We start from the raw sequence: 26,194 nt of genomic DNA, 5'->3' as shown, positions 1-26,194 counted from the left end.
TAAGTGTAGATGCATCACGCTCCTGCGAGCACAATCTACTTCAACGCTTGTGCGTGCCTTATCGCACACGGTTGCATGCCTTCATGACCAGACGCATATATGCATCGATGATCGATGTGTGCGTGCACAAGCTATCAGAAGCACCTCACGCTCTGAGCGTGACAGTGCCTGCGAGCACTAATGTATCCACGCATGAGAACACCAAATTCAGTGCATATGCGTAAGCAAGACAGTGCTTGGGTGCACAATGTAACAACAGTGCGGCGTGAGATTCTTGGGAGCTCTGCAACATGTGACCAAAGACCTGGTCTTATTGGGTTCGCTTGTCATACCTACAATTGTCATCTTAAAGGGGTAAAACTCAGAAGCTGAGAGACACTCATAAGAACCAAGGAAGTGACACTCACAGGAATCAAAGTTTGACTATGACAAGGCCTTAGTTTCCCAAGCCTCAAGAACTTCTCTTTGCTGCCTGCCGAGGAGATGCACGACGTCAGGGTGATGGTACGCGAAGCGGCTTGCATCCGCGGGAGGTTGGAAGAACCACGCCCGTGCCCGAGGCCCTTATAGCAAGTGTGCTGCGAAGGGGGTGCCGACCCAAGAGAGGAGACTGGGGAAGGTGAAGGGACTGGTAGGTCCGGCAAGAGGGAGCAGAGAGGGGGAAGAAGATAGTAGAGCAGACAAGGGGAGAAGAGGGAAAAAATGAGAAAACTCGAAGAGGGAGAGAATGAACCTTTTCTTCATTCAATATCCAAAACATTACAAGTGAGGGGGCTTTATAGGCCCCTACAAAGGTGGTCCTTAGCTGGGCAGAAAACAAAACCAGAGCAGCCCTAACAACTTCCTGACAAAAAAGACCATTGCATGTCTGACAGGGTCATACGCTGGTGCCCTATCATGCGCCAGTTTCCTAATCTGCCCCTATGGCATGCCTGCCGCAGGGTAGTGGTCATACCACAGGTCGGGCGTGGCCTTCTGCCATGCCTAGAAGCTTCTGCAAGTGTGCCCTGAGTGAACCGCAGGGTGAGGGCGGTCCGTCGCGTGGGTCTTCAGTTGTGGGTCGTATCAAATCCACCACGCTTCCGTCCCACCTTGTCCTCAAGGTGCTGTATTGCCTTGGCGTGCAGAGATGCATGTCAAACAGGGCTGCATGACACGTTAATAGCCGCCTTTGTCTACGGTAGCTACGACAAGCTGTGTTGTTGCACTGGGTGCGTGCAAGGATGATGGAATGGGTTTGAGTTTGATCCCTTCGCCCCTCACCCCCCCCAATGATGTCACAGTCTGCCTGGGTCGAATGGAAGGTGATTCCTTTCCCCCCCGTGGTTCGATGACCACCTTCTTTTCGAGCTCAGTTGTGCCTTCATGGTGAAGGAGACCGAAGGTGGGTGACCACACATGGGAAAAAATGCAAGGCAGATGGACAGAAGACGCGTAGAAGCGTGCAGTGCAGACACACAGAGAAGGGTCATACATAAACATGTGCCACACCAGTGTGTGGGCGTGGGTGGAGTAGGCATGCAGGCGCATGTAGTGCAGGTGCACAAGTGCTTGCTGCGTAGGAGTGAGGGCACGCAAGGCTAGTGGCCCACGTGCGGGCAATAGAACGTGCGATGGTGAGTCGCGCTACCTTGGTGCGGTTGATGCTCCTGTTGGGCCTGCCAGATGCATGCTCAACACAGGCGTCAGATTTGTGTTGCTGCTTCTACAGGTATTAGCACATTGTCGATCGAATAATGAGGCTAGCTCGGCTTGCAGAAGCACTACCTCTTCCTGACAAAGTTGTCCCTTAGCCTATGGCTTATTTCCTGTCACTCTGCTTTGAAGGTTGCCACCTTCTTAATCACTTCACAACGGCCTTCGGTGACCATCGAAAGCAGACTGCTCGTTCACAAATTTTTTACCCCGGTCAGCTTCCATTCCAGCCTTTCAAGAGTATGACAAATATCTCGAAGGCCCACACTCTCATAGGACTCGTTTGTGCTGGCTAATTGCTCGTCTACTTCCATATAAAGATGCTGAAGGCAGCCATGGATGACTATCATTCATCGAGAGCTTGGAGGCCTACCCAACTTGGACATCTTTTCCAACATTGAGACCATATGCTCCTCCAGTTCCAGGTATGCTGACATGAATAGTTGAAAGCCATCTTCTTGTAGTGTGGAGATGTCACTCGCACACTCAGTTCCACGCATGGCTGCCAGCTTGGACACCCATGGCGCTACCTCCATTTGTGCCTAGTGTGTAGGTACCCCTATGCGGCAACAAGGTGTCAGCGATGCAGACTGCAGGGGCTAACCTGTGTGGGAGGTACTCGACAGGGATGGGTGCGCGTGAGGCACATGACATGCGACGTGCGGCAAGGACAACCACACAGAGTTGAGGTGCACAGGGCGCGGTAGAGAGAGAGAGCGATGCATTGAGCATTGAAGGTGCACACTTTGAGCGCTGAAGATAAAGGAGCGTGGCAGCGTGCCACTGAGTTGAAGGCAGGAGCAAGCACGTGATGCGACTGCCTTCGCAATCCATTTGTGGGGGTCAACCTCACACACTTTTGATGCATGAAGGGAAAATTTGCGGATGCCTCGCCTTGGCCATAGGTGGCCTGCAACAAAACTTTTGTGCACAATGGAGGCACAATCATGGCTATGGTGGCACGTTGTAGGTGATGCGAGGGTGGCACGATGTGGATGCGTGAGGCACCATCGTGTGGGCAAGAGACAAAGCAGACCCGTAGGGGAGACCTCACGATGGATGTTGAGCATTACGTCAAGGTAGCCCACGCGTTTGGGGAATAAGCAGGAGTGCGCGTGCAGTGGGGGGTGCACAGATGCATGTGAAGGCACGCATTGTGCTCCACAATGGCCCCAATAGAGCGCACATTTGCTCTGATACCAATTGATAAGGCCTTGGTTTCCTATGCCTTAAAAACTTCTCTTTGCTACTTGCTGAGGAGATGCATGGCGTCAAGGTGAAGGTACACAGAGCAGCTTGTGTCAACGGGAGGCTGGAAGAACCACGCCCAGGCCCGAGGCCCTTACAACAAGTGTGTTGCGAAGGGGTGCCGACCCAAGAGAGGAGGTTGAGAAAGGTGAAGAGATCGTTAGGTCCGATAGGGGGAGCAAAGTAGAGAGGGGGAAGAATAGAAAAGGGCAGACAAGGGGAGAAGAGGGAAGAAACTAGAGAACTCGCGGAGGGAGAGAAGGAATCTTTTTTTCATTCGATATCCAAAACATTACAAGTGAGGGGGCTTTATAGGCCCCTACAAAGGTGGTCCCTAGCTGTGTGCAAAACAAAACCAGGGCAACCCTAACGACTCCCTGACAAAAAGGACCATTGCCTGTCTGACAGGGTTGTACACTGGCGCCCAATCGTGCGCCAATTTCCTAAACTGCCCATATGACATGCTTGCTGTAGGGTAGTGGTCGTACCACAGGCCGGGCGTGGCCTCTTACCACTCCTAGAAGCTTCCACAAGTGCGCCCTGAGTGAACCACGGGGTGAGGGCGGTCCGCCACGTGGGTCTTCAGCTGCAGGTTGTATCAACTGCTATTTTATGGCATCAAACCCGACCCCATTACCAAACACCCTTGGAGGCCATTATTTAAAAACTATTTTTTTTAAAGGCAAGCTGAGATTAAGCAGACCCCCATCAGTTGATATTCAAAGTACCACTAGGTTTCGAACCTGCAACATCCCACCACAAAGCGACGTGCACTGACAGATCCTATCAGCCACGTGGAGCCCCCGTATGAGATTATGAATCTCACAAGAATGTGAGTGAACGTGCCTTCAATGTCAAAACTCGTGGCTGCATCATGGACCAACTTGTTGACCGAGCCAAGATCCAGCCGAGCCTTGAGGTTACATTGGGCTCAACCTGAGTTGGTGATTGGTTAATGCCTACTCGGGTTGCAAGCAAATCAATTTAATCAGTCCTTTGTTCCAAATTAGACGAACTATGTTTAAAATAAAAGATCTTATAATAAGATGAAATGTACTTCCACACTCAGCTTCGGTTAAGATATGGATTTCGGTGGGTACTTTTTTATTGGATCCATAGGTGGACACGTATAAAAAAATGATCCGCTATATTTTTCTACATGGAAAACGATTGTTTTAAACTTTTATTCATTGGACCTAGTCTCAACTATGCTACATCAAACATAGTTTGGCTTTAAATACATATTCAAACTCATCCACTAAAATTAAGATTCGGATCTATCATGATCTGACTCACACCCAACCTATTTTCACCCCTGGCCACCCAACAAATACATGCAATATTTGAACAATACAAATAAAAAAAGCAAAGTTTTGGTTGCCCAATTAGAAGGCCAAAATATCACTATAATATCATCTTACAAAAACTCGTATCACCTATGGCTTATGAGAAGGGCTATTTTATATGATAACGTAATTTTAATGTTACACATTTTTCTTAAATTTTAATTTATTTGTGTTCACCATAAAAATACAAGAAAACAAAAAAAAAAAATTATCTCATAGAATTGTTTTTTTTTTATTCTAAACTTTTGTGATATGATCTCAAGGAGTCGCTCACATGGTCTCCAGGTCGTGGTTAAGGAGGTCTCTTTCTACCTTGAGTTCGAACCTTAACGTGAACACCAAAGTCGTAAAAATCAGTTCACTAAGTGAGTTGGTTTCTTAAAAAAACCTAAGAAACGAATCAAATCGTTTATGAAACAACAACTTTTTACCATCAGATGGCATGTGTCATTAAACGAAAAAATATTTAAAATATAAAAAAACTAACCTTTTTAAAAAATATAAAAATGAATTTGATCGGCTGATTCAGATCGATTTTAACAACATTGATGGGTACCCTCTTTTAGGCGAAGTATAAGGCTCCTTGGGGGTCGAGGGGCACCTGCCAAGTTTTACACTGTTGGAACAGTGACCGTTGGTACAACAGGTTAAGACAGGCCAGGCCAAGTCTTTGATCCTGGGTGCGGCAAGGTTAAGCTCACAGAGTTTTAAGCTGTCAGGACATTGATTGTAAGTATGGCAGACAGAGTGGGTGCGGCTAGGTCTTTAATTTAAAGGCGGTTTTGTTCGCGTAAATATATATAAAAAAATTGTTGCCCCCCTATACTCGTCCGCAACCGCGTGAAAACCATGAGAACCGAAAGATCAAGTCAGGCTCGGTCACAAGAAAGGCGGGAAACGGCGATGCCCAAGATTCGTCGCGGAGCGATACAGAGAGGGTTTTCCGCCAAAACAGCAGAGAGAGAGAGAGAGAGAGAGAGAGAGAGAGAGAGAGAGAGATCTTAGACCATCTAAAGATGGCGGCCGTCGACTTCGCCAGCATCCTCGACGACATCCAATCTATTGTTAGCGATAAACTTCAAGTGGTAATCTTTCATCCTCCCATAATCGTTCCCGATTATTTTTCTAATGTTGGTTTTGGCGAATCGTGATCTTGAGTTGGTTTCTTCTTGTGGGTGTTCTTTATTTTGGATTATAGATGATTTTGATGTGGTTTTGGAGGAAAATTATGTCCGAGTTCTTCCTGTTTGTTGGTCAAACTATAATTTTGCCTCTTTTCTTAAGTTGGTTTTGTCGATTCTGTAGTTTATGCTTGTCCATCATTGGTTTTTGAATCGGGTTTCTTCTTGTGAGGAGGCGATAGCTTCTATCTTTGTTTGTTGTGTTGATTTTGTAGTCTATGTTTGTCTATCGTTGATTCCTGAATCGGGTTTCCTATTGGGGTAGGTGATAGTTTGTATCTTTGTTTCTTTAATGGATTCTTTTACGGGATTGGAAGGAAACTGGGATTGAATTCGCCCCTTTTGTTGGTGAAATTAATAAATCAGTAATTGAACGAATGGAGTTCTCGTAGTCTAGAAATAAGTGTTATGAGATTTCAGTAAACTTTCATCTAGAAATCGTACGAATATCAGAAGAATATACGACAATGTTATTGTGAGTTTGTTTCCCTCATATAAATCTTCAGCATTTATTTATATTATTAGATCCACTCTGTTTCTGTTTCGTTTTACGAGGGAAATGGGGAGAAGTGGGACTCTGTTACCTGATTGGTTTAGGTCACTTTTGCTATCTGGGAAGCAGAGACCAGGTTCCACTGTACCGCGGGATTCATTTCCTCACCTTCTCATGGAGAAATAGGTCCTTGGTGCACATCATTTTCGTTTGTCATGGAGGTGTTTTACACTATAGATATGTGCCTCTAAGGGGTGCTTCGATGCTCTTACTTACCTATGATTGTGGACTACGTCACATAGGTACGGGGTTATTAACGTTGGATTATTTGGATTTTGAAATCATTCCAACTTGGATCATTGCTTTTCCCTTTCAATTGGATCCATTTTGGAACAAACAATAAGAACTCTTTCTTATTTTCACTTTGTTGGAACTGGGTTGGAATGCCAAGCGTCTCTCAATTCAAGGGGTTCATTCCCAAGAAATTCTTCAATTTTTCCCAGAAACAGATGATTATTCATCTGCTTTTCATGTTCCTTATCGATTCATAGGATCTCAGGACAGCATGGGACTAACGGGGCTTGAACCCGCTGCTTCCGCCTTCTATTCCACTTCCATTTATTTAACTTATAGTTGGGAATGCATTCATTTCCCCTGCATTGACCCCGATCAATGATACTCTCTCTCTCTCTCTATATATATATATTGAGAGAGAGAGAGAGAGAGAGAGAGAGAGAGAGAGAGAGAGAGAGAGAGAGAGAGAGAGAGAGAGAGAGAGAGAGAGAGATGCTTACTTCGATCTGTGCCTCCTGCCAGCATATTGGGCTTCAATATATATATATATTGTTTTTTTGTGTTTTTCTCATACATGACTGTAAAAATGTGTTCTACATGTTTGATTTTATAGGAATGGACTCTTGGATCCTCCAATTCCAACACATGGGTAAGTTTTTATAAGGCTTAAAAATTGATGGTCTATAATTTTCATAAATATTGAATATTAAAAATTCATGTTTTCTCATCGAAAGAACATGATCCAAGTGTAGTTTTCTAGTAAATCGCCTATGCCAAACACATCTGCAATGTCAGATTTGTGCAAAACACCCTGAAAACCCCTGTTCGCTCACGGTAGGCACCTACTTCCAAAATATATTTTAACACAGAAAAATGCACAACTATACTATATTTTACAAAATGCTCTGCACATGGAGTTGTAGATTGTGAATACGATCTAAAGGTCCAAAACATGTTAAAGATATATAATTAACTAGCAATTAATAATAAAAAAGTATATAGTTACATTGAACTCTTTTGACCCCAAGTGTTATCTACAAGTTGATTGGATCATGAAATGGATAAAATGAGTCAAGTTAAGTCGAAAACTCAGTTGACCATACTCAAATACTGAAGTACCAATGCGAGTACGACATGGGTACAAGGGGCTGGTAGAAGTACCATGTTACATAGATTGTGGGATAGTGCTTCGAACTCCACTTGCCCAAATGTGTCCAAAGCATGATAGTATCATACATCCATTAAATGTAGCACAACAGAAGGAGGTGATTAAGAAGCTGGCTTTCTATATCATCCTAGATTATTGTAATTCATGTATTATACATTGGACGGTAGTATGGTGTCTTTGAAATTTCTAAAAGCTTGTTTTACAGTTTTTGTTGAAGCAAACTTGAATACATCGTGTCATTACATTAGAGGATCGGCTAACTGTGGTGTTGAACTATGCCTCTATCAACTTTGCATATATATTATGGATCACAGTTTATGGAATATCTGTTTTTTTTTTATTCGTCACTGATTCTGCAGCTTTTGTCAACTGTTCTGGATGAATGATCTGATTGAACTGCCTTTTTCCTCCTTTTCTTTCTAGCTTTGCTGATCTTATGTCTGGTATCTCTTGTCTCATATTAGATATAGGAGTGAATTTTGCCTTCTTAATGATCCTTCCTCAAGTTGATTTGTGCTGTTTTTTCTTTTGAAGCGTGTAAACTAATACCAGTAATTCTGCTAAAGGATGTTGTGACTTCTGATGTATGAAATTGCTTTCAGGTGTCGTACAAGTGGCTCAGTCGCAATTTCTCTTTATCGTCTAATGATGCTAAGAGGTAGACTATATTCTGATGTTTTAGTTAGTTACCTGAATATGCATTTAATTTTCTTTACTTACAATCTGAACCACAATTTTATCAACATATTTAGGGTGCTTAAGGAGTTTGTTGAGCTTCATGGTGGTGAGTTGGAGGTGATATATGCACTCTCTGGGTGGTTGAAGAACAAACCTCAAAGTTATTCTATAATACTTGCTCCGAAAGACAAACTTGCTGGTAAAATTGGCTGGTGTATATTTTTTTGGTACACAAAATATCATATATTCTATCAGTTAACATGGGAGAAGTTATTGCTTATACTGGTGACTCATGCATGGAGAAACTTCTGTCAGTTAAGATTGCTAGCATATTGATTTACACAAATCATCTGCTTCTTTCTTTCAGTATAGCATATAGTTGATTTCATAGCATTACTGCATGATCCTCATATTTTAGCTGATTGTGAATATGTTGAATGGTACTTCTCCTGCCTGATCATCGATTCAGGTTGATTGCTGTGCCTACCCATGGATATTTTGAGAGAACCTGTTAATAGAGTTGGTGAAGCCGAATAATGTTCTATTAAACATTCAGATAAGTCTTGTGGATAAAAGGCAAGAGCAGTAACAGCCAAGTGTGCAAATTTAGGGAAGTTGACCTTTGAGCTAATTTAGATGATCTTATAATGATTCTTACACCACTGTTAAGTTTTTTAGAATTGCTGCCAATAGAACTAATTTTATTTTATCATTGTAGGATATGTATCTAAAGCCGGAAGAAAACTTTTGGGATTATATCACGTATTTTGTTAGAAACATTATTTTAATTTTTTTTCTTTATTTTTATTTTTTATACCTTTCAGCTTAGCAATACATGGTTCCTAAAAGTTGTTTTGATAGGGATATCTTATTTTTGAGATGTTCTGAAAATTAAATACGTTATCAGATTGATAGATGGGGTATAACACACACACAAATGCAGGAATTAACCTTGAGCATGTGATGCACCACACTTCTGATTCTTAATGTCACCCTCCACCAAAATAAAAGAGAAGAACATAAAGCTTTCAGGGGTTGAGGGGATTGCATGATGTCGTACTCACATTTTCAAATCTGCAACAATCAAACTAATGACATAAGGCATTGCCTATTATCCTTATCTTAGAGCCTAACACCATGATGATGGGACACTTTTCAGTAAATGGGAAGAATGTTTGCAAGTATGTGTTCCTTTTGATGTGTATAGTTTTCAGGAATTGGTTGATTTCAGATGGTTGCTTATTTTTGTAACCTGAAAATGATGCAGGAGCACAAAAGGAATTTACGGATGGTTCGGTTCAGGTGTACAGTGTGCAAGCTTGCATTCCTAAAGACCCTGCAGCACTTTTAAGTGCTGAATATGTACAGACAGAAGAGCTTTTTGGTCAATCTTTGACTGCTGACAGCTGTTTGTGGGACAACAGGTATGATAGAATTTTTTTCGTCCAATTCATTTTAAGGCCTAAAGTAGATTTCAGCAGAGAAGCCCATTTTGATGGTTGAATGTGTGTACCTTTTTGTGGATGCATGTCTTTCTTTATGCTTTATGAATTCATACGAATTTATGCAATCTGCACAGCAAGCTATAAGCTTTGATCTTACAAATTCCATCTTTCAGGTATGGTGCAATTTCAAATTCTTTTGTTAAGCACAATGCTGATGTGAAGCCTTCTCATGTTGCTTCGGTGGAGCCAAAGAGTGGGGTGGGGGTCTCAGTATCACCTGCAAGTAATAACATACTAAAGAAGCCAACTGAACCAAAACCATTTTCATCAATAGGACCACAGTCTTCTCTCGAGGCATCAAACAACACAAAGGAAGCTCCCAATGAGAATGGTGCTCAGAGCACTAAACCTCTTGTTGATTCTGAAAAGGCCTCAGTTGCTTCTGCTCTTAGAAAGAAAGGGCAGAACGGGAAGAGCTCATCAGGAACTGGAGGATCACTTGCAAACTTGTGGGGACGTGCATCTTCAAAACCTAAAGCCTGCAGTTCCATCACAGATGCTGCCAAGAATATTTCTGAGCCCATTTGTAAGTGCAAGATCCTTTCATATGAAGATCCAAGTGATGGTTCTAATCCATTTTTGATGAATTACATACTGGATTAAGGATTTGGCCTACACTATCCAACAAGTCTGGGATCCATTGTTGGGTTGAATGCTGAGCAAGTTCAACCAATGTCCACCCAGATGTGAACATCCATTTATAGGAGCTTGGGAAATCTATTGAGTTATATCGCCTATTAGGAACATGCAGATTCAAGAGATTCCCAAGGTCTTGTCAGATTCTCAGACATTTTGAATTGAAAATGGTTGTATAAATCAGAATGTGCTACTGCAACTCTGAGTTATCTTGGCTTTTGAGAGTAGAACAGAGTATAGTTTGGTCATTGGTGTGGTCCAACAGCAGCCGAGTCCCAAAGCTCCACAGATGGCACTCCTTGACGCATAGGGTCACATCTTAGATATTTGTTCTGCTCTCAGGTTGCACCCCAAGGGATGAACCCCAAAAGTAGCATGGTTTAATGTTTCTGACATTCTGATTGCCTTAAGGGTGCATTTGTTTTTTGTGTTGACAGGGTGAAATAGAATTCTACAAGGGGTAGAAAATCTATTTTAACACATTTTGAAGAATCTATGGGGTCTGCAAATTTCAGAAATTATGAAAAATTGTTTTCCGAACTCTACAGGTGGTCATTGAGTTACTGTGTAAGGACTACTTTTTTGTCCTTGACTTCTAGAAATCCACACCATGGTTCCCAAAGCATCTTTAGGCTATATTCTGTTTTTCAAATTTTTGTTCTTCTCCATTATGTTATGTTTTTGTTGGTTAAAGATATGAATGCAGATTTTGTTTTTGAATGTTAATTTCCTTTTTCTTGTTTTCATTTAGTGAGTTCCAATGCTCAAATATGTGCCCATGAAGAGGCAGATGCCGTCAGCAGTGATGATGATGTGAAGGACTATAGAAGAAGGGACTCAAATGGTAGTGGCAATAGAAAGAGGAGGGTGGTTTTTGATTACTCGGATGAAGAGGATGATGAAGCTGTAATTAGTCTTGCTTCACCAGAGCCTCCTAAAAGCCGCACAATCATTGGATCTGAATGCACTACCAGTGACTCTACTCTGTTGAAAAAGGAAATGGATTTTGATGAGCCCAATGTTGACACACACAAAGTCATTTCTAGCGATAATGGTCTGTCCTTGAAGAATAGTACAAAAGCCCCAAGCACAAGCAAGTCTGGAATATCTTCCTCTGAGTCTGTCCAGGCTCTAATTCCTGAAGCATCAAATAAAGATCACGATGAGAAAACTGATTCTGCTGCTGTTCTACCCAGAAGAAGAAAAGTTCTCAAGACACAAATTGATGATCGGGGAAGAGAAGGTACTTGGCTGTGTGTTTGATTGCCTTTGTTATTTTGTAGCTTTTGCAAAGTCAATTGGAAAGTATCAATTATATGTTTAGCAAAAATTCTTTGTGGTGCATGACTTGACTATTTTATTTTTGAAATGCTTTCTCCTGATCTTATGGGCTTGATTTTCAGTGACTGAGGTTGTATGGGAAGGAGAAAATGGGGAGGAAAGCAAGAATGTTACTGATTCTGCCATGACCACCAAGGATACCAAAGATGAAAGTGATGGTGTGAATAAAAGCTCTGAGAGCAGGTATGCTTCAATCAGATGTGATATTGGTTTCTTTTCTTTTTTTTGCCTCTTAAGCATTGTTACAAATAATTTGCAAACCTTCTAGAATGTAGGCTCTGGTAGCCTGACCTGACTTTTGCCAGAGTCAGTTGAAGATGGGATTTGTTTCAACTCCATAACTATTCACGTGGCTTGGGTTGTTTAAAGTTGGTGGGTGGTATTTTTAAGAGCAATATACAGAAAGCTGCATAACATTTCACTAATTACACTTAACTGCCTGCTTTAGTAGCTTATGTTTCAATGACATGCTTGGTCCTAAAATCACTAGATTGACCTTTGTTTTGTAAAATGACTAAAATGTCCTCATTGTTGATTTATTCAACAAAAATTCCATGAGATAACATACACGAATTGTTTTATAAACAAGGACAAAAATGTCATTTACAACAGTGGGTATTTGAAATGTTAACAATGTGAGAAACAAGAGGAAAGAGTTTAGGGTTAGAGGAGAGACAACAAACAAAAGGAGAGAACAAAGACTCATTATCGTGCTCACTCATGAGAGAACTCTCTCTTACGTATTAAAAAGGGTCGACCCCCTTTAGAGTACATCAAAATAAAAGATAAAAGATAAGTATACCCCCTTTAATATAGGATTTATAGATAATAACTTTATAAACTTACTTTACACATGTTTATACTACTTTATATGACATATACTTTTAATGCTCCCCTTCAAATTTGGAAGGATGTAAGGGAATCATTCAAAGTTTGGAATGAAAAGAACTAAAATGCAAAGGAGAACGACTGTTTGAAAACGCACCTGCTATCTGATTCCTTGAGATGACATGCTCCAAAGCTATAATCCCATCTTCATAAGCCCTTGTATAATGACAATCTATTTCAATGTGCTTAGTGCGCTCATGAAATTTTGGATTCTTGGCAATATGAATAGCACTTGTATTGTCACAATATAATTGAGTTTTTTATCATATGAAATTCTTAATTCCTTCAATAGCCATCACATCCAAATAATCTGAGCAACTATATTCAACTTCTGCAGTGGACAAAGTAACCCTTTGCTGCTTCTTGTTCTTCTACGAGATCAAAGAGTTTTCAAGAAAGACACAAAACCCTGTAGTGGAAAGTCTATCTCTAGTGGACTCTTCAAAATCAACATCACTAAAAGCTCTCAACTCTTTGCCGGATGAAGATGAGAAAAACATGCCATAGTATAGTGTATAGTCTTTGACATACCTGATGATCCTGAGTACGACTGCTAAGTGAATTGATCTGAGAGCACTCATAAACTGACTCACTACATGAATTGCATGAGTTATACCAGGTTTGGATATAGTCAAATATATAAGGCTCCCAACTAATTGTCTGTATACTACAGGATCCTCTAGGTCAACGCCATCAGTTACCCTCATCTTCAAGTTTGCCTCTATGGGGAAATTTACTTGTTTTGAGTTATGTGTCAATCTTGCTTTTACAACCAAATCTGTAGCATACTTATGTTGGGACAAGTACAATCCCCTAGGAGATTAGGCTATCTTAAGCCCAAAGAAATACTTCAAACGCCCCAAGTCTTTTATCTTGAACATATTGGCCAAGCTTCTTTTTTGTTTCTTTAGTCTTATTTATGTAATCTCCAGTAAGAACCATATCATCTACATAAAGAAGAAATATGCATTTTCCAAGAGCAGAGGAAGATACAAACAAAGCAGGATCATGATGACTTTGGTCAAAACCAAGTGACCTTCCTGCTGAACTGAACTTCTTAAACCAAGGTCAAGGTGCTTGTTTGAGACCATATAGAGCCCTGCGAAGCTTGCATACTCTGCCTTCTGGATCTAAGTATCCTTGTGGTAATTTCATATATACTTTCTCTTATAAATCCCCATTCAACAATGCATTCTTGACCTCTAATTGCCAAAGATCCCACTACTCCATGATAGCTACTGCTAGCAGTGTACGAATTGTGGTCATATGAGCTACATGAACAAAAGCTTATGCAAAATCAATTTTCAAACATTGATTGTAAGCCTTAGCTACCAATCTAGCTTTATACCTCTCCACTGACCCATCTACCTTTGTCTTTATATGGTACACCTGTTTGCTGTCAATGATATTTTTATTTGGAGGAGGTTTTATTAGTTCCCATGTGTGATCATTGCAAAATTTTTCCTCTTGTTCCTCTTTTCCTTCTTTTTCCCTTTCTAACCTCTATTCTTTTTTTGAAGGGGAATAAAAGATAGAAAAGAAGAGAGAAGAGAAAAGAAAAGAAAGAAAGAGAGAAACTCTTTTGCAAGGTCTCACTTGACCTTTAAAAATATTTCGAAATTACTCGTCTCCGTTTTTAAAAATTTGCGAGAAAAATGGAGAGATGAGATTCGCTCGTCGGTACGATGTTCAACCGTTCCTGGCGCCTTTACCAGGGGCAATTGAACCAAGGATCGAACTTATGTCTTTTGCTTTGCATAAATAATATCTAAGAAATTATTCTAAGTCTAAAATGCACAAAGAATCATGTTTTTGTAATGCAAATGCAAATATGTATGCTTTTGAGAAGAATAATTTAGAATTTTTTGGATTTTCCAAGTGATTCTTGAAATAAGTTTGAAAATATTTTGAAGAAATGGTTTTTGAAAATTGATTTGGGAAAGTTAGATTTTGAATCTAACTTAGAACTTGAAATAGATCTGGAAGAAGAGACTTGAAGTTCTAAGTCTTGGAATAATTAGAGATTTGAAAATAGATCTTGAATTTGAAGAACGAAGAAAAAAGAGAATTGGAATTGAGGTAGAATTTTTAAAGTCAAAATGAAGTTTCAAAGTGAAAATGAACTTTGAATTTGAATTGGTTTTCAAAAGAAAATGGATTTTGAGTTTTGAATTCAGAACCTGAAACAAGAATTGAATTTGGAAGTTGAATTTAGACTTGTGAAATAGATTTAAAAAAATGATCTTGGAAATAGAAATTGAAATTGAAATTTTGAAATCCGGATGAAATTTGAAAATGGAATTGAGAAATCCAGTTGGAATATGAAAATGGAATTGGATCTGAGAAATCCAGATGGAATTAGAAAATGGAATTGGATTTTGGAGATCCAGATGGAATTGGATTTAAGAAATCCAAATGGGATTTGAAATGGGATCGGATTTGAGAAATCCAGATGGAACTTAAAAATAGAATTGAATCTAGAATTGAAATCAAGTTGGAAAAATGAAATTGGATTTGAGAATCTGGAATTCAAGATAGAATGGGTTTTGAGATCTGGAATTCAAGATGGAATTGGATTTGAAATCTGGAATTCAAGATGGAATTGGATTTGAGAAATCCAAATTTGACTTGAAAATGAAAGTGGATTTGAGATTGATCTTGAATTTAGAGAAAATTGACTTCGGAACTAATCTCAGAACTTTGATTCTTAATTTCAAAGTGGATTGAATTTTGAAGATAAAAAAACTCAAGAAGATTTCAGAAAGAACTTGGGGATTGTGGAATTCGAAATAGAGAATAAAATTTAATTTTAAACTTGATTTTTGAAATCAGGAGGTGAATCTGGGATTTCAAAGTTGAATTGAGCTTTGAAATTTGATCTAGAACATTAAATTGAATTTGAAATTGAATCCTGATTTTGGAAATGAATTTGGAATTTCAAAGTTGAATTTGAGCTTTGAAATTTGGTTTAGTTTAGAATTGAATTCTGAATTTAGAGATGAATTTGAAATTTCAAAGTTGAATTGGACTTTGAAATTGAAGTTTGAATTTTGAAATAAGATAGAATTGAGAATAGGAAGATGAATTCGAATTTATAAATAAGAATTGGAGGTTGATTTGAGAAATGATAAAGATATTTGGAAAATTATCTCAAAATCACTTGGATTTTTGAAGAAAATTTGAAATAATTTGAGAAATAAGATGCAATTCTATCTTAAATGATGAATGATTAAAAGAATTTGAAAAACATTTTTTATTCTTTAGGAGAATTGAAATAAGATTTAAGATATAATACATTTCTGACTATGGTCACAAATGTATTATAAACTAATCTATATTTAAATTCTGATAAAAAATAAAATATATTTTGGTGCTTTTATAGGGTTTGAAATGAGATTAACTTTCAATATATCCTGACTATGACCATTGATATATATTTTAAGTTAATTTATAAGTCAAACTCTGATAAAAGGAAGAAAAATTCAGAAAATATGATGATTTTTGAAGGAGATCCACTGTGGATCCAATGTTATTTGATAAAAGGTAAAAATCCTAGATTTGTTCATATTTTGACTATGGCCATCAATGTGAATCATTTGCTTAAAATTTAATTACCTCTTATTAGAATGATGCACGTGCCATTCGTGTTTCACCATGGTGGATTTTCGAAAATTAAAAAATAAATAAATAATATGAAACAAGTAATTGATAAAAATGCATGCTCATACATTCTATTCTAATACTGAAATGTAGAATTCTCATTATAATCTAGCTATTACAACCTTTAAACTGAAACTTGAAATTGAATTAACATTCCTAAGCTAAGAAAGAAGATAACATTTTCTACCTATTTCCTGCAAAACAGTGTTAGTATAAGGTAAATGAAAGATATTATACCAAATATACATGTCTATAATTACTCTACTTGGAGGATGCACCTACAAATCTTTACTCTTATGGCAAATTAGAGATATACATGAAGTGTCTAAAGGCCTACATGAGAATGCATGAGCCTCTAGCTAAGACGGTGATAGCTAAGCTAGATGAAGGATATATATACAGAACTTAAATGCTTCATCTAGGCAAAATGAGAGATTGCATGTGATGGGTAATATCGGGTGTAAAGGGGAAGGCTAGCAGGTGGCAGCTGGTAGTAGGGGAACACATAGTATAAACAGGGTGCTGGAGTATAGATGCTAGTGTGTGCAGAGTTGCAGTAGAGTGGAATTGAAGTATTAATGTGCTGGGAGCTATGTGATGGCCGTGAAGATAGAGTGAGCAAGTAAGTCTTTGAGTGCAACAGTAAAGTGATGTAGGTATTGGGATCACGTTGTGGGCTACAGCAGCAAGTAATGCGAAAGTGCCATGGTGACAGGTGAGTATTGCAGGGAGGGCTAGCTAAGTGGAGGTATAAAAGGTGCTGCAGAAATTTCCAGCATGCGAATGATGAAATGACCTAACATGTGCTCTTGTAACAAGATACAGGAAGTAATGAAACAGGAAAAAAAACAAAACAATACATGATACTACAGCAGATGTAAAGGGAGTCGTGGATGTTATGCAAATACAACAGGGGCAGATGGTGTTGTAGTGCAAAACGCGAGGTGTGCTCTAGCTATAAGCATAGATGTGCTGTGAGGTGTTGTGTGGCAGTGGATAAACATGAATTCTATAGGTAAATGGATGCTGGGGGTAATATAGTAAGAAATGATAAAATAAAAGGGGGGGGGTATGTTGTATGAAGTGAGATGGCATGGCAGTAGAATGCTTTGTAATTTTGCTGCTGTTGCGCAGGAAAGGGAAATGAGGCTGTGGTAACAGTAGATATCAAGTTGTCATCAGCCAATACCATATCTGTAGCACTCTTTGCAACAGAAGTTCCTGACCCCCTTGCAATTCCCATATCTTCCTTCTTCAGTGCAGGTGTGCCACCATCACCAGTCATTGCAACTGCTTCATTTTGATGCTGCAATGAGTCAACCAGCATGCATTTGGGTGATGTGGAGGTTATACAAAGAAGTAACTGGGGAAGGCTGGGCTATGGTGGTGCGATGGGGGATGAATAGTATCATTTGCAGGTGGTGGAAGGTGGGCAGGGCTGTTGTGAAGGGTTGTGCACAGTGGTGAGTGGCGTAGCTGCAGTTATTGGTGAATGAGCAGGGGATTACTTTGCAGCAAAGGAGTGTACTGGAAATGATGATGTGCTGAAATGCGAGGCAGGTGTAACAGCAAGTGACAATATCAGTAAGTTAAAACTTATTGCAGATCGATTGCAATTAAAGTCAAATGTGATGCAACCCATCCAAGATTTCCCTGTGCATTTCTTAATTTCCTATCTAGCACCATAATAAAAATTTGCAATGGATAAAACAATATGTAGACGAACCAGAAGATGAGATGCAGCTTGATTGTTGAATTTTCAGTATCAGCTTGGGTGCTACGGTAAGCCCTAATCTTCCTTTTGTGGGTCAGCTTGCACTTCGAGATTCTAAGCTTTTTCCTTCAGTTCATCAGACTGATGCATGTTGAGGATTATGTCGGACCTGCCAATAAACTCCCCCTTTATGAATATTTGTGGGAAAGTTGACCAGTTGCTAAAGACTTTTACACTATTTTTTTTTTTCGGGATCTTCCAAAATATTTCTTGCATGTGAAGGAACACCATATTCTTGCAGAACTCTCACGGCAAGAGCACTGAATCCACAACGTGGAGCCTCAGGAGATCTTTTCATCTGATAACATTTCCTCGAACATTCTTTTCAACAATATCCTGTACTGAAGCAGAACCTGCATCTGTACTAAAATTCCTAAGCAAGAGATAAAGAAGGCTGATGCAAATACGAAAAAAAAAATGTTAAGAGGAAGATCTGTTTAGGGTCCTGCTTAAGTTTTTCAATGAAATTTGAAAGAGATCTCTGAAACAGAGGATCGATGGTCATAATGTTTATTGGAATGAAGGAGGCGTTGATTTGGATCAACAGTAACTTGCAGAAACGCAAAATGCCATGGAATGCGAATGATATGGTAAATGCTGAAGACATGAGTGTAACTAAAATGCTGATTATGATGCTGACAAGCTATTGAAAGTGAGGGCGAACATCAACCAAATATAAAGTATATAACAGTATTTACAAATTTACAGGAAATGTACATAGATTGGATTCTACAACAACAACAACAACAACTACGCCTTCATCCCAAAACAATTGGGGTCAGCGATATGAACCAAAAAAGAAATTCATTTTGGGTCTTCCACATGAATCCTTTTCCTCCAATCATTTCTATCCAACGCCATGTCCTCGGTGAGGTTCAAAGCATTCATATCCTTTCCTATCATCTCCATCCAAGTCTTCCTAGGCCTACCCCGACCTCTTTTAACTAATATATTTTCCCATTTCTCCAACCTTCTAACTGGAGCATCATTAGGCCTTCGCCGAATATGTCCAAACCACCGTAAACGATTCTCTCGCATCTTATTTTCAATGGGTGCAACACCTACCTTCTTACGTATCTCTTCGTTCCGAATCTTATCTTTTATTGTATTTCCACACATCCATCTAAGCATCCGCATCTCAGCTACACTCATTTTTTGAATATGATGTCTCTTGGCAGCCCAACATTCCGTACCATATAGTAAAGCGGGTCTAATAGATTGGATTCTACTTTGAAAATAACATAAACACTCAGAAAATGGACCCGATTCCACGCTGGTAAAGATGCGATGTAACAGATGGCTACAACAGAATCAAGATTATCAGGTAATTGAAGTGAAAACAGAAAACTCGAAAATCAAATGTAGGCCAACTATCAACATGGAGCTGGAAATTAGATATCGGATTTGGAAGATGATAAATCATTGCAAAATTACTGAATGATATCTTCAGAGCACAAATCTACAGAACCGATATCTCTAAGAATACAAATCACCCCATGAACGACATCGTTGGGATACAAATTACGTCAAAGAAAGGGAAATCAAAGAACGAAAGAAGAAAGAAGATGATAACAGACATCTTGTTGCAAAATACAGACCGATCGTTTAACGTGGAATCTAAAATTAACTATAAAAGGGAATCAAAATGAAGCAGAATATTCATTGAAGTTGTAATACATGGGGCGATGATGAGATCATCGTTGTTTATAAACTACTGAAATTCAATAATGAGAAGAAGTGGAAACCGAAGGAGAAGAACATAAAATAAAATTGCTGGAATCAAGGATCATAACACAAACAGAAAATCAAAATCGAAAATAAAATTGAGATCTAGCAGGAAGACAAATATGGGGGACTGAAATCCGTAAAGCAAATGCGTCAATCCATGTTTTCATAAGGAAAATGAAATAAGGATTTCTAATGAAATCTCTGGATTGCTGCTATGCATCATACGATTCATCGGCAGATGGGTATTCAATACCCATCCGCCTCATCCGAATGTCAACAACATGATACAACCAGATGGGATTTATAGGAAAATCAATTACGAGAAAGAGGGAAGGGAAAATGAACAAATGCAACAATTCTAGAACGGATGAAGTGTTTTTCGATTCTATTTAAAACGGGAAAATCAAAATATAGATGATAATTAAAATAAATAACAGAAAAGAGCAGGAAATAGGATAATGAAAATGAAAGCTGGAAAACATATATTTAACCGAAAACCAGAGAAAATTCAATAAACGTAAAAAGGAAATGTCGGAACAAATGTTCCGTTGATGTTGCACAGGGGTGGGTTGATGTTGCACAAGCAACTCAACACCACCAGAAGTGCGTTAATGGGGGGCCAAAACGAAAAAGAAAAGAAAATTCAGAGAAAATGAAAGAGGGAGAGGGGTACTCACCGATGCTCTGCAGGGGTTCTGAAATGATCCCTTCAAAAGAGGGAAGAAGCTCTGCTGTGGGACTTCCTTCAGAGAACCAGAGAAGGAAAATGCTAAGAGGAAGAAGAGGGGATTGAGAGTTTCGAAGATGAATGATGGCGCTAATGGATGATTCGAGAGGCAATCAATGGATGCTAATGGATGATCGACCCCCTCCCTGTGGTCTCTCTTTTATAACGAGAGGCCGTTAGGAATTTTGCAAATCGGGTCTACGAGTTTTTTTTTTTAAATTTTTTAAAAGAAAGGCTCCTTTCAAAAGTTTTCTGAAAATTGGTTTTAACAAAAAGACAATTTTCAAAAAGGGGCTTTTACATCATTCTTTTCGTATTTTTCTTTTCTATTTTTATTTTTTTGTTCTTTTTCCTTATATTTTCTACATTTTTTTGTGTTTTTGAAATAAAAACTCTAAAACTATGGGAAAATAAGGGATTTTAAACTATTTTTGTAAATTTTGAAAATATTTACAAAAGAGGGGTTTTATGAGAATTCAGGGATATTCTTTGGAATTTTTTTTAGAAAACAGGTTTGGATCCAGGGTTTTGAGAAAATGTTCAAGTTTTGGATCTCGAATTGAGGAATATAGAATAATGGGTCCAAATGGATACCAGATGAACTGTCTGAGCCATTCAGAAATTAATTTTGATATTTTTATAAGTTCAATTTGAAAATTGGATAACAGAGCTCAGAATTAGATTGTGATATTGGATACAGATTCGAAATTGAGTCAGATATAGAAAATAGATTTGAATTCCAGTGAATCCAAGAAATAAGTGAAATTTTGATAAAAAATGACTCAAGTATTCAAAAAATGGGGGCCAAGTGTAAAAAGGAAATTTGTTACAAAATTTTGAAAAATTTGGGGGTGTTCACACCATGTTTGCATTCTTTCAAGTGCATTTATTTCATCAACCATGGCTCTTTGTCACTCCTCCTTTCATGTTGCCTCTGCATAGGACTCAGGCTCAACATAGAAATGAATTAATGCCAAGAAAACACGATGATGAGGAGCAAAAGAATCATAAGACACAAAACAAGATGGAAGTACAGAAGGTCTAAATCTTTTATGTACCTGAGAAGATGTGAAAGAAGATTGTAACTCAGAGTTTTGTTGTTGTTGTCCCAGATTTGATGTCGTAGGAATGAAATCAAGGTTGGTCTCTGATCTCCACATTCACCTGTGCAGGAAAGAAAAACGAGAAGAAGAGGCTGCAAAACTCGTCAATCGACTCCAGCGTGTTTTTCATTCTATTAGAGGTTTAATATATAACTAATACATAACCTTTTTAGGATACTAAAATACCCTCTAATAATATACATATTTACAACAAACATCCATCACTTTGGATCTGGATCCGATCCATTACAGAAATCGAGTCCAGACCCGACTTAGATTAGAGAACCAAAAACAACTTCTTTTCAGCCGCCCTCAAGTTGTGCATGGTCCTGGACCATGAACAACTTGCCTTTTAGAAACAAGAATTTGTCTTTTGTCAGTCCTTTGGTGAATATATCTGCAACTTGCTCTTCAGTTTGCACAAACACAGGTTCAATCTCTTTCTCTTCAACCTTCTTTCTGACGAAATGCTGATCAATCTCAATATGCTTTGCTCGACTGTGATAGATGGGGTTAAAGGACATATTGATGGCACTTTGATTATCACACAACAGGAGTGAACGAACAATCGATTCTCCCATCTCTGTTAAGAGATGTCTTATCCATGTAGCCTCAGCAGTCGCATCAACCATCGATCTGTACTCAGCCTCTGTACTTGACCTAGCGACTGCCTTTTGCTTTCTACTACTTCAAGAAACCATGTTGGATCCAATGAAACTACAATAACCAGATACAAACCGTCGTTCATCCGGGTCACCCGCCCAATCAGCATCAGCATATATAATGATTTCATGGCACCTTTATTTAATTCACTTTTCCTGTACACCAACCCATCACCAACTCTACCCTTTAGATAACGAAGTATTCACTTAACTGCCTCCATGTGCAATGTATGAGGTTCATGCATAAACTGAGATACTTGATTCACCGAATAGACTATGTCAGGTCTGGTAAAGGTCAGATATTGTAACATGCCCACGATACTGCGATATCTAGTGGGATCCTTATATAGATCTCCTTCTTTGGAACTCAATTTTTGCTGGACGATGCTTGGAGTTGCCAATGACTTACAATCTTTCATGCGTGCTCTACTAAGAATATCCATCGTGTATTTGTGTTGAGTAAGAGTAAGTGTATCACACGTTTTATCAACTTCTACTCCAAGAAAATATCGCAGATCACCGAGATCTTTCATTTTGAATCTCTGATTTAATATATTCTTTACCTCCTCAATATGGTTTCTGTAGTTCCTTGTGATGATAATATCATCGACGTATATTAGCAGAAGAGTGGTTACATCTCGTTCATTGTAGATGAATAATGAGTGATCTAGAAGAGACCGAGAGAAACCGTGCTTCTGTATTTCCAATGAAAAACTCTTGAACCAGGACCGAGAAGCTTGCTTCAATCCATATAAAGCTCTTTTCAACTTACGTACATAATGATTGGCATCTCGTTCTGCATACCCGATGAGTTGTTCCATATAGACCTCCTCTTTTAGGTCCCCATGTAAAAATGCATTTTTAACATCTAACTGGCTCAACGTCCATCCATGTTCAATGGCAAGACTCAACACAATACAAATGGTTCCCATCTTAACAACAGGGCTGAAGGTTTCATCAAAATCTTGTCTTTGTTCTTGTGTGAACCCTTTGGCTACAAGTCTAGCTTTATACCTTTCAATGCTCCCATCTGGTTTATATTTTATCTTGTATACCCATCTCGACCCAACTACATTCCTGTCTAGTTGTCTAGGCACAATTTCCCAGTTACCACATTCATGTAAAGCTTCCATCTCTTCATTCATTGCTTCGATCCATCTTCTAGAGTTGGCAGCTTGATAAAAAGTGAGGGGCTCATCCTCTTTATTTATGGATGTTAGGAACAATTGAAAATCCAATGAATTTTTTTATAACTAACCCACCTGTCAAGTGGATTTCGGGCCGGCGTGGATCTTCTGATGTTGTCCAACATATGTGGAGCGGAAGTAGAAGGACCAGAATCATTATCACGAGAAGTGGATGAGGGCTCTTGCTCCTTTTCTCGCCGGGTGTATACAATACCTTTATACTTTACTGGCTCCAAGTTTTGTGTGGTAACCTCTTCTGTTTGGGATATATTTGATGACTCCTGACATATTTCCTTCTGGCTGCAATCTGCAGGACAATCTTCTCTAGCATTACAGAAGAGTTCTGAATTTAACCATGGATCGTACACCTCAACACTTGGACCTGAACTAGCAATATGAGAACTTGGATCAACAGGCTGATTGTCAAAGTTCATCTCATCAAAAACGACATTACTTGATATTTTGACGCGTTTGCTCAATGGATCATAACACCTATACCCCTTATAGTCTTCAGCATATCCCACGAACCTGCATTTCAATGCTTTGTCCTGAAACTTATTTCTCAATGAGTTGTCAACATGAACATAGCAAACACATCCAAACAAATGTAATTCATGGTAGTCAGGATGTATTCCAAATAAAGAGAAGAAAGGAGACTTATTTTCTAAAATGGTCTTGGGCAATCGATTTATCACATGAACTGTGGAGTGAAAAACTTCTCTCCACAGAGTGATAGGTAAATTAGTCCCGTGCATCATGCTCATTGCACTCTCAACAATATGTCGATGCTTTCTCTCTGCAATTCCATTCTGTTGAGGTGTATGTGGGCAAGACACTCTTCTCTTTATCCCATTATGTTGAAGGAAACTAACAAAATCACTGGAAGAGAATTCCCTTCCTCCACATTGAAAATTGAGTATATTGGTAGAGAAATGATTTTTGACAAAGGAATGAAAATTTTGGAACAATCCAAAAACTTCTGATTTATGTTTCATGAAGAATATCCAAGTATAGCTGGAATAACTATCAATGAAAATGAGATAATATTTGCTACCCGAAACAGAAGCAAATGGGGCAGGGCCCCAAACATCAGAACATATGGTCTCAAAAGTCCTTGAAGCTCTCTTATTAATTAAATTGAAAGACAAAACATGACTCTTACATAAATGACAGCTAGGACATTTTATTTCACTGGCTTCTGAACCCAGACTGGACTTAAGAATGAAATTATTCGAGACAAGTTTCTTAATAAAATGACGACCATAATGACCCAAACGACTATGCCAAAGAGTTGGCTTATTATATTCAGATATGGCAAACACATATTTAGAAGGAACAAAAGACGAATATTGAGGCTTCAAGGATGAATCAGCAGAATGAACAACGATGAAAGGATCTTCTTGGAAGATGTACATGTTGCCTTGTCTTTTTCCTTCAGCGAATGTCTCCCTCGTGCGAAGATCCTTGACATAAACCGAACAGAGAGTAAATTCAACTGAGGCATTAACATCATCAACAAGTTTTGAGACAAAAACAATGTTCTTCTGGATATTAGGAGCATGAATAACATTTGAAAGATTAAGAGAAGACTTGGACATGGGTATAATGACATTTCCAATATGCGAGATGGAGTGATGAGAACCATCTCCTGTGACTATGCTACTCTTACCAACATAAGGGTTAAGATTTAAGAGTTTACCCGCATCACCTGAGACGTGTGTCGCTGCTCCGGAATCAACGTACCAAATGCCTTTATCATTTTGTTTTATATTTAAGCCTGCTAAGGCTGCCAATAACAACTCTTTTACTTCTCCATCCTTCTTAGCCTCTGTTTGTGGAGTTTTTTCCCTTATTTTGAGGATTGAACCAACAATTTGCTTTAATATGTTCTTTCTTATTGCATAAGAAGCAGGTAGGAATAGGCCTTTGTCCCTGTATATTGGGCGTTGGAAGGATACCACGACCACTAAAGACATTTCTCCCTTGTCCTCCCTTTCCTCAAAAAGAATTTCCTCCTCTGCCTCTGCCATAAGTCAGTCCCGTGGCCAGCACATCTTGAGTTCCTGAATGAACATGGGTGTCCTCAGAGAACTCTTTTAGGGTCATTTCATACTGTAGTAGTTTTGCACGAAGATCTTCAAATTTTGGAAGTTCCGGGAGACACAACAAAGATGTCACCAAAACATGATAGTCCGACACTAATCCACTCAAGGTCTGCTGCACTTTGTCTTTATCACTGACGAGACATCTCACAATAGCCAGCTGACCTGTAATGCCTTTATTCAGGTACTCCATAATAGACATAGAATCTTTCTTCAACATTTCAAATTCTCGCTTGAGAAACACAATTCTTGCTTCAGAGATCTGTGAATATGTCTGAACTAATTTGTCCCACAACTTTTTGGCTGAACAATCATCGGGAATGGCAACAAGAACTTCCTGTGAGAGTGTTGATGTGATGTATGCCATTAATGCTTGATCCCTTTTCATCCAAGCGATATAATCTGGATTTTTGAGAAGAACGATGGATTGTGCCCCTTTATCGTCTGTCTTTTCCTGTGCGGTGAATTCTGGAGGGATGGAGACCGATCCATCCAGGTGACCAGAGAGATCCTGGCTCCTTCTAAAAGGAACAATCTGCCTTTTCCAAGTCAAGAAGTTGGAATTATTAAGCTTTTCAGAGACCAATTGGCTAAGGAAGTTGGAGGAAAGGCCTGACTGTGGGAAGGTTGGGTCCATTGGTAAAGAAAATGAAGAGAAGAGTTTGAATCAAACAAAAATTCAGTCACCCGAGTATCCTGCCTTTTTTTTTAACAGACTTATTATACTCGGGTATGATCAGATAGGTAATTGATTAAACAATTTTCGAGACACGACCTG

At 39.0% G+C, this 26,194-nt stretch overlaps 1 protein-coding gene across 1 annotated transcript in view; it reads left to right on the top strand.

Annotated features, from left to right (window-relative positions):
* Nucleotides 1–5,221: 5,221 nt before the first annotated feature.
* The window catches only part of LOC149814246 (uncharacterized), a 38,783-nt gene continuing 17,810 nt past the window's right edge, over nt 5,222–26,194 (top strand). The window contains exons 1-7 of the mRNA XM_089989952.1: nt 5,222–5,374; nt 8,028–8,083; nt 8,178–8,302; nt 9,371–9,527; nt 9,722–10,134; nt 10,996–11,487; nt 11,648–11,768. Of these exons, the coding sequence (XP_089846078.1) occupies nt 5,306–5,374; nt 8,028–8,083; nt 8,178–8,302; nt 9,371–9,527; nt 9,722–10,134; nt 10,996–11,487; nt 11,648–11,768 (1,433 nt within the window). The 5' untranslated portion in view covers nt 5,222–5,305. The remainder of the gene's footprint in view (nt 5,375–8,027; nt 8,084–8,177; nt 8,303–9,370; nt 9,528–9,721; nt 10,135–10,995; nt 11,488–11,647; nt 11,769–26,194) is intronic.

This window comes from Nuphar pumila, chromosome 15 (genome assembly GCF_984573655.1).
Source record: "Nuphar pumila chromosome 15, dmNupPumi1.hap1.1, whole genome shotgun sequence".
Classification (NCBI taxonomy): domain Eukaryota; kingdom Viridiplantae; phylum Streptophyta; class Magnoliopsida; order Nymphaeales; family Nymphaeaceae; genus Nuphar; species Nuphar pumila.
This window is presented reverse-complemented; position numbering and strand designations above follow the sequence as displayed.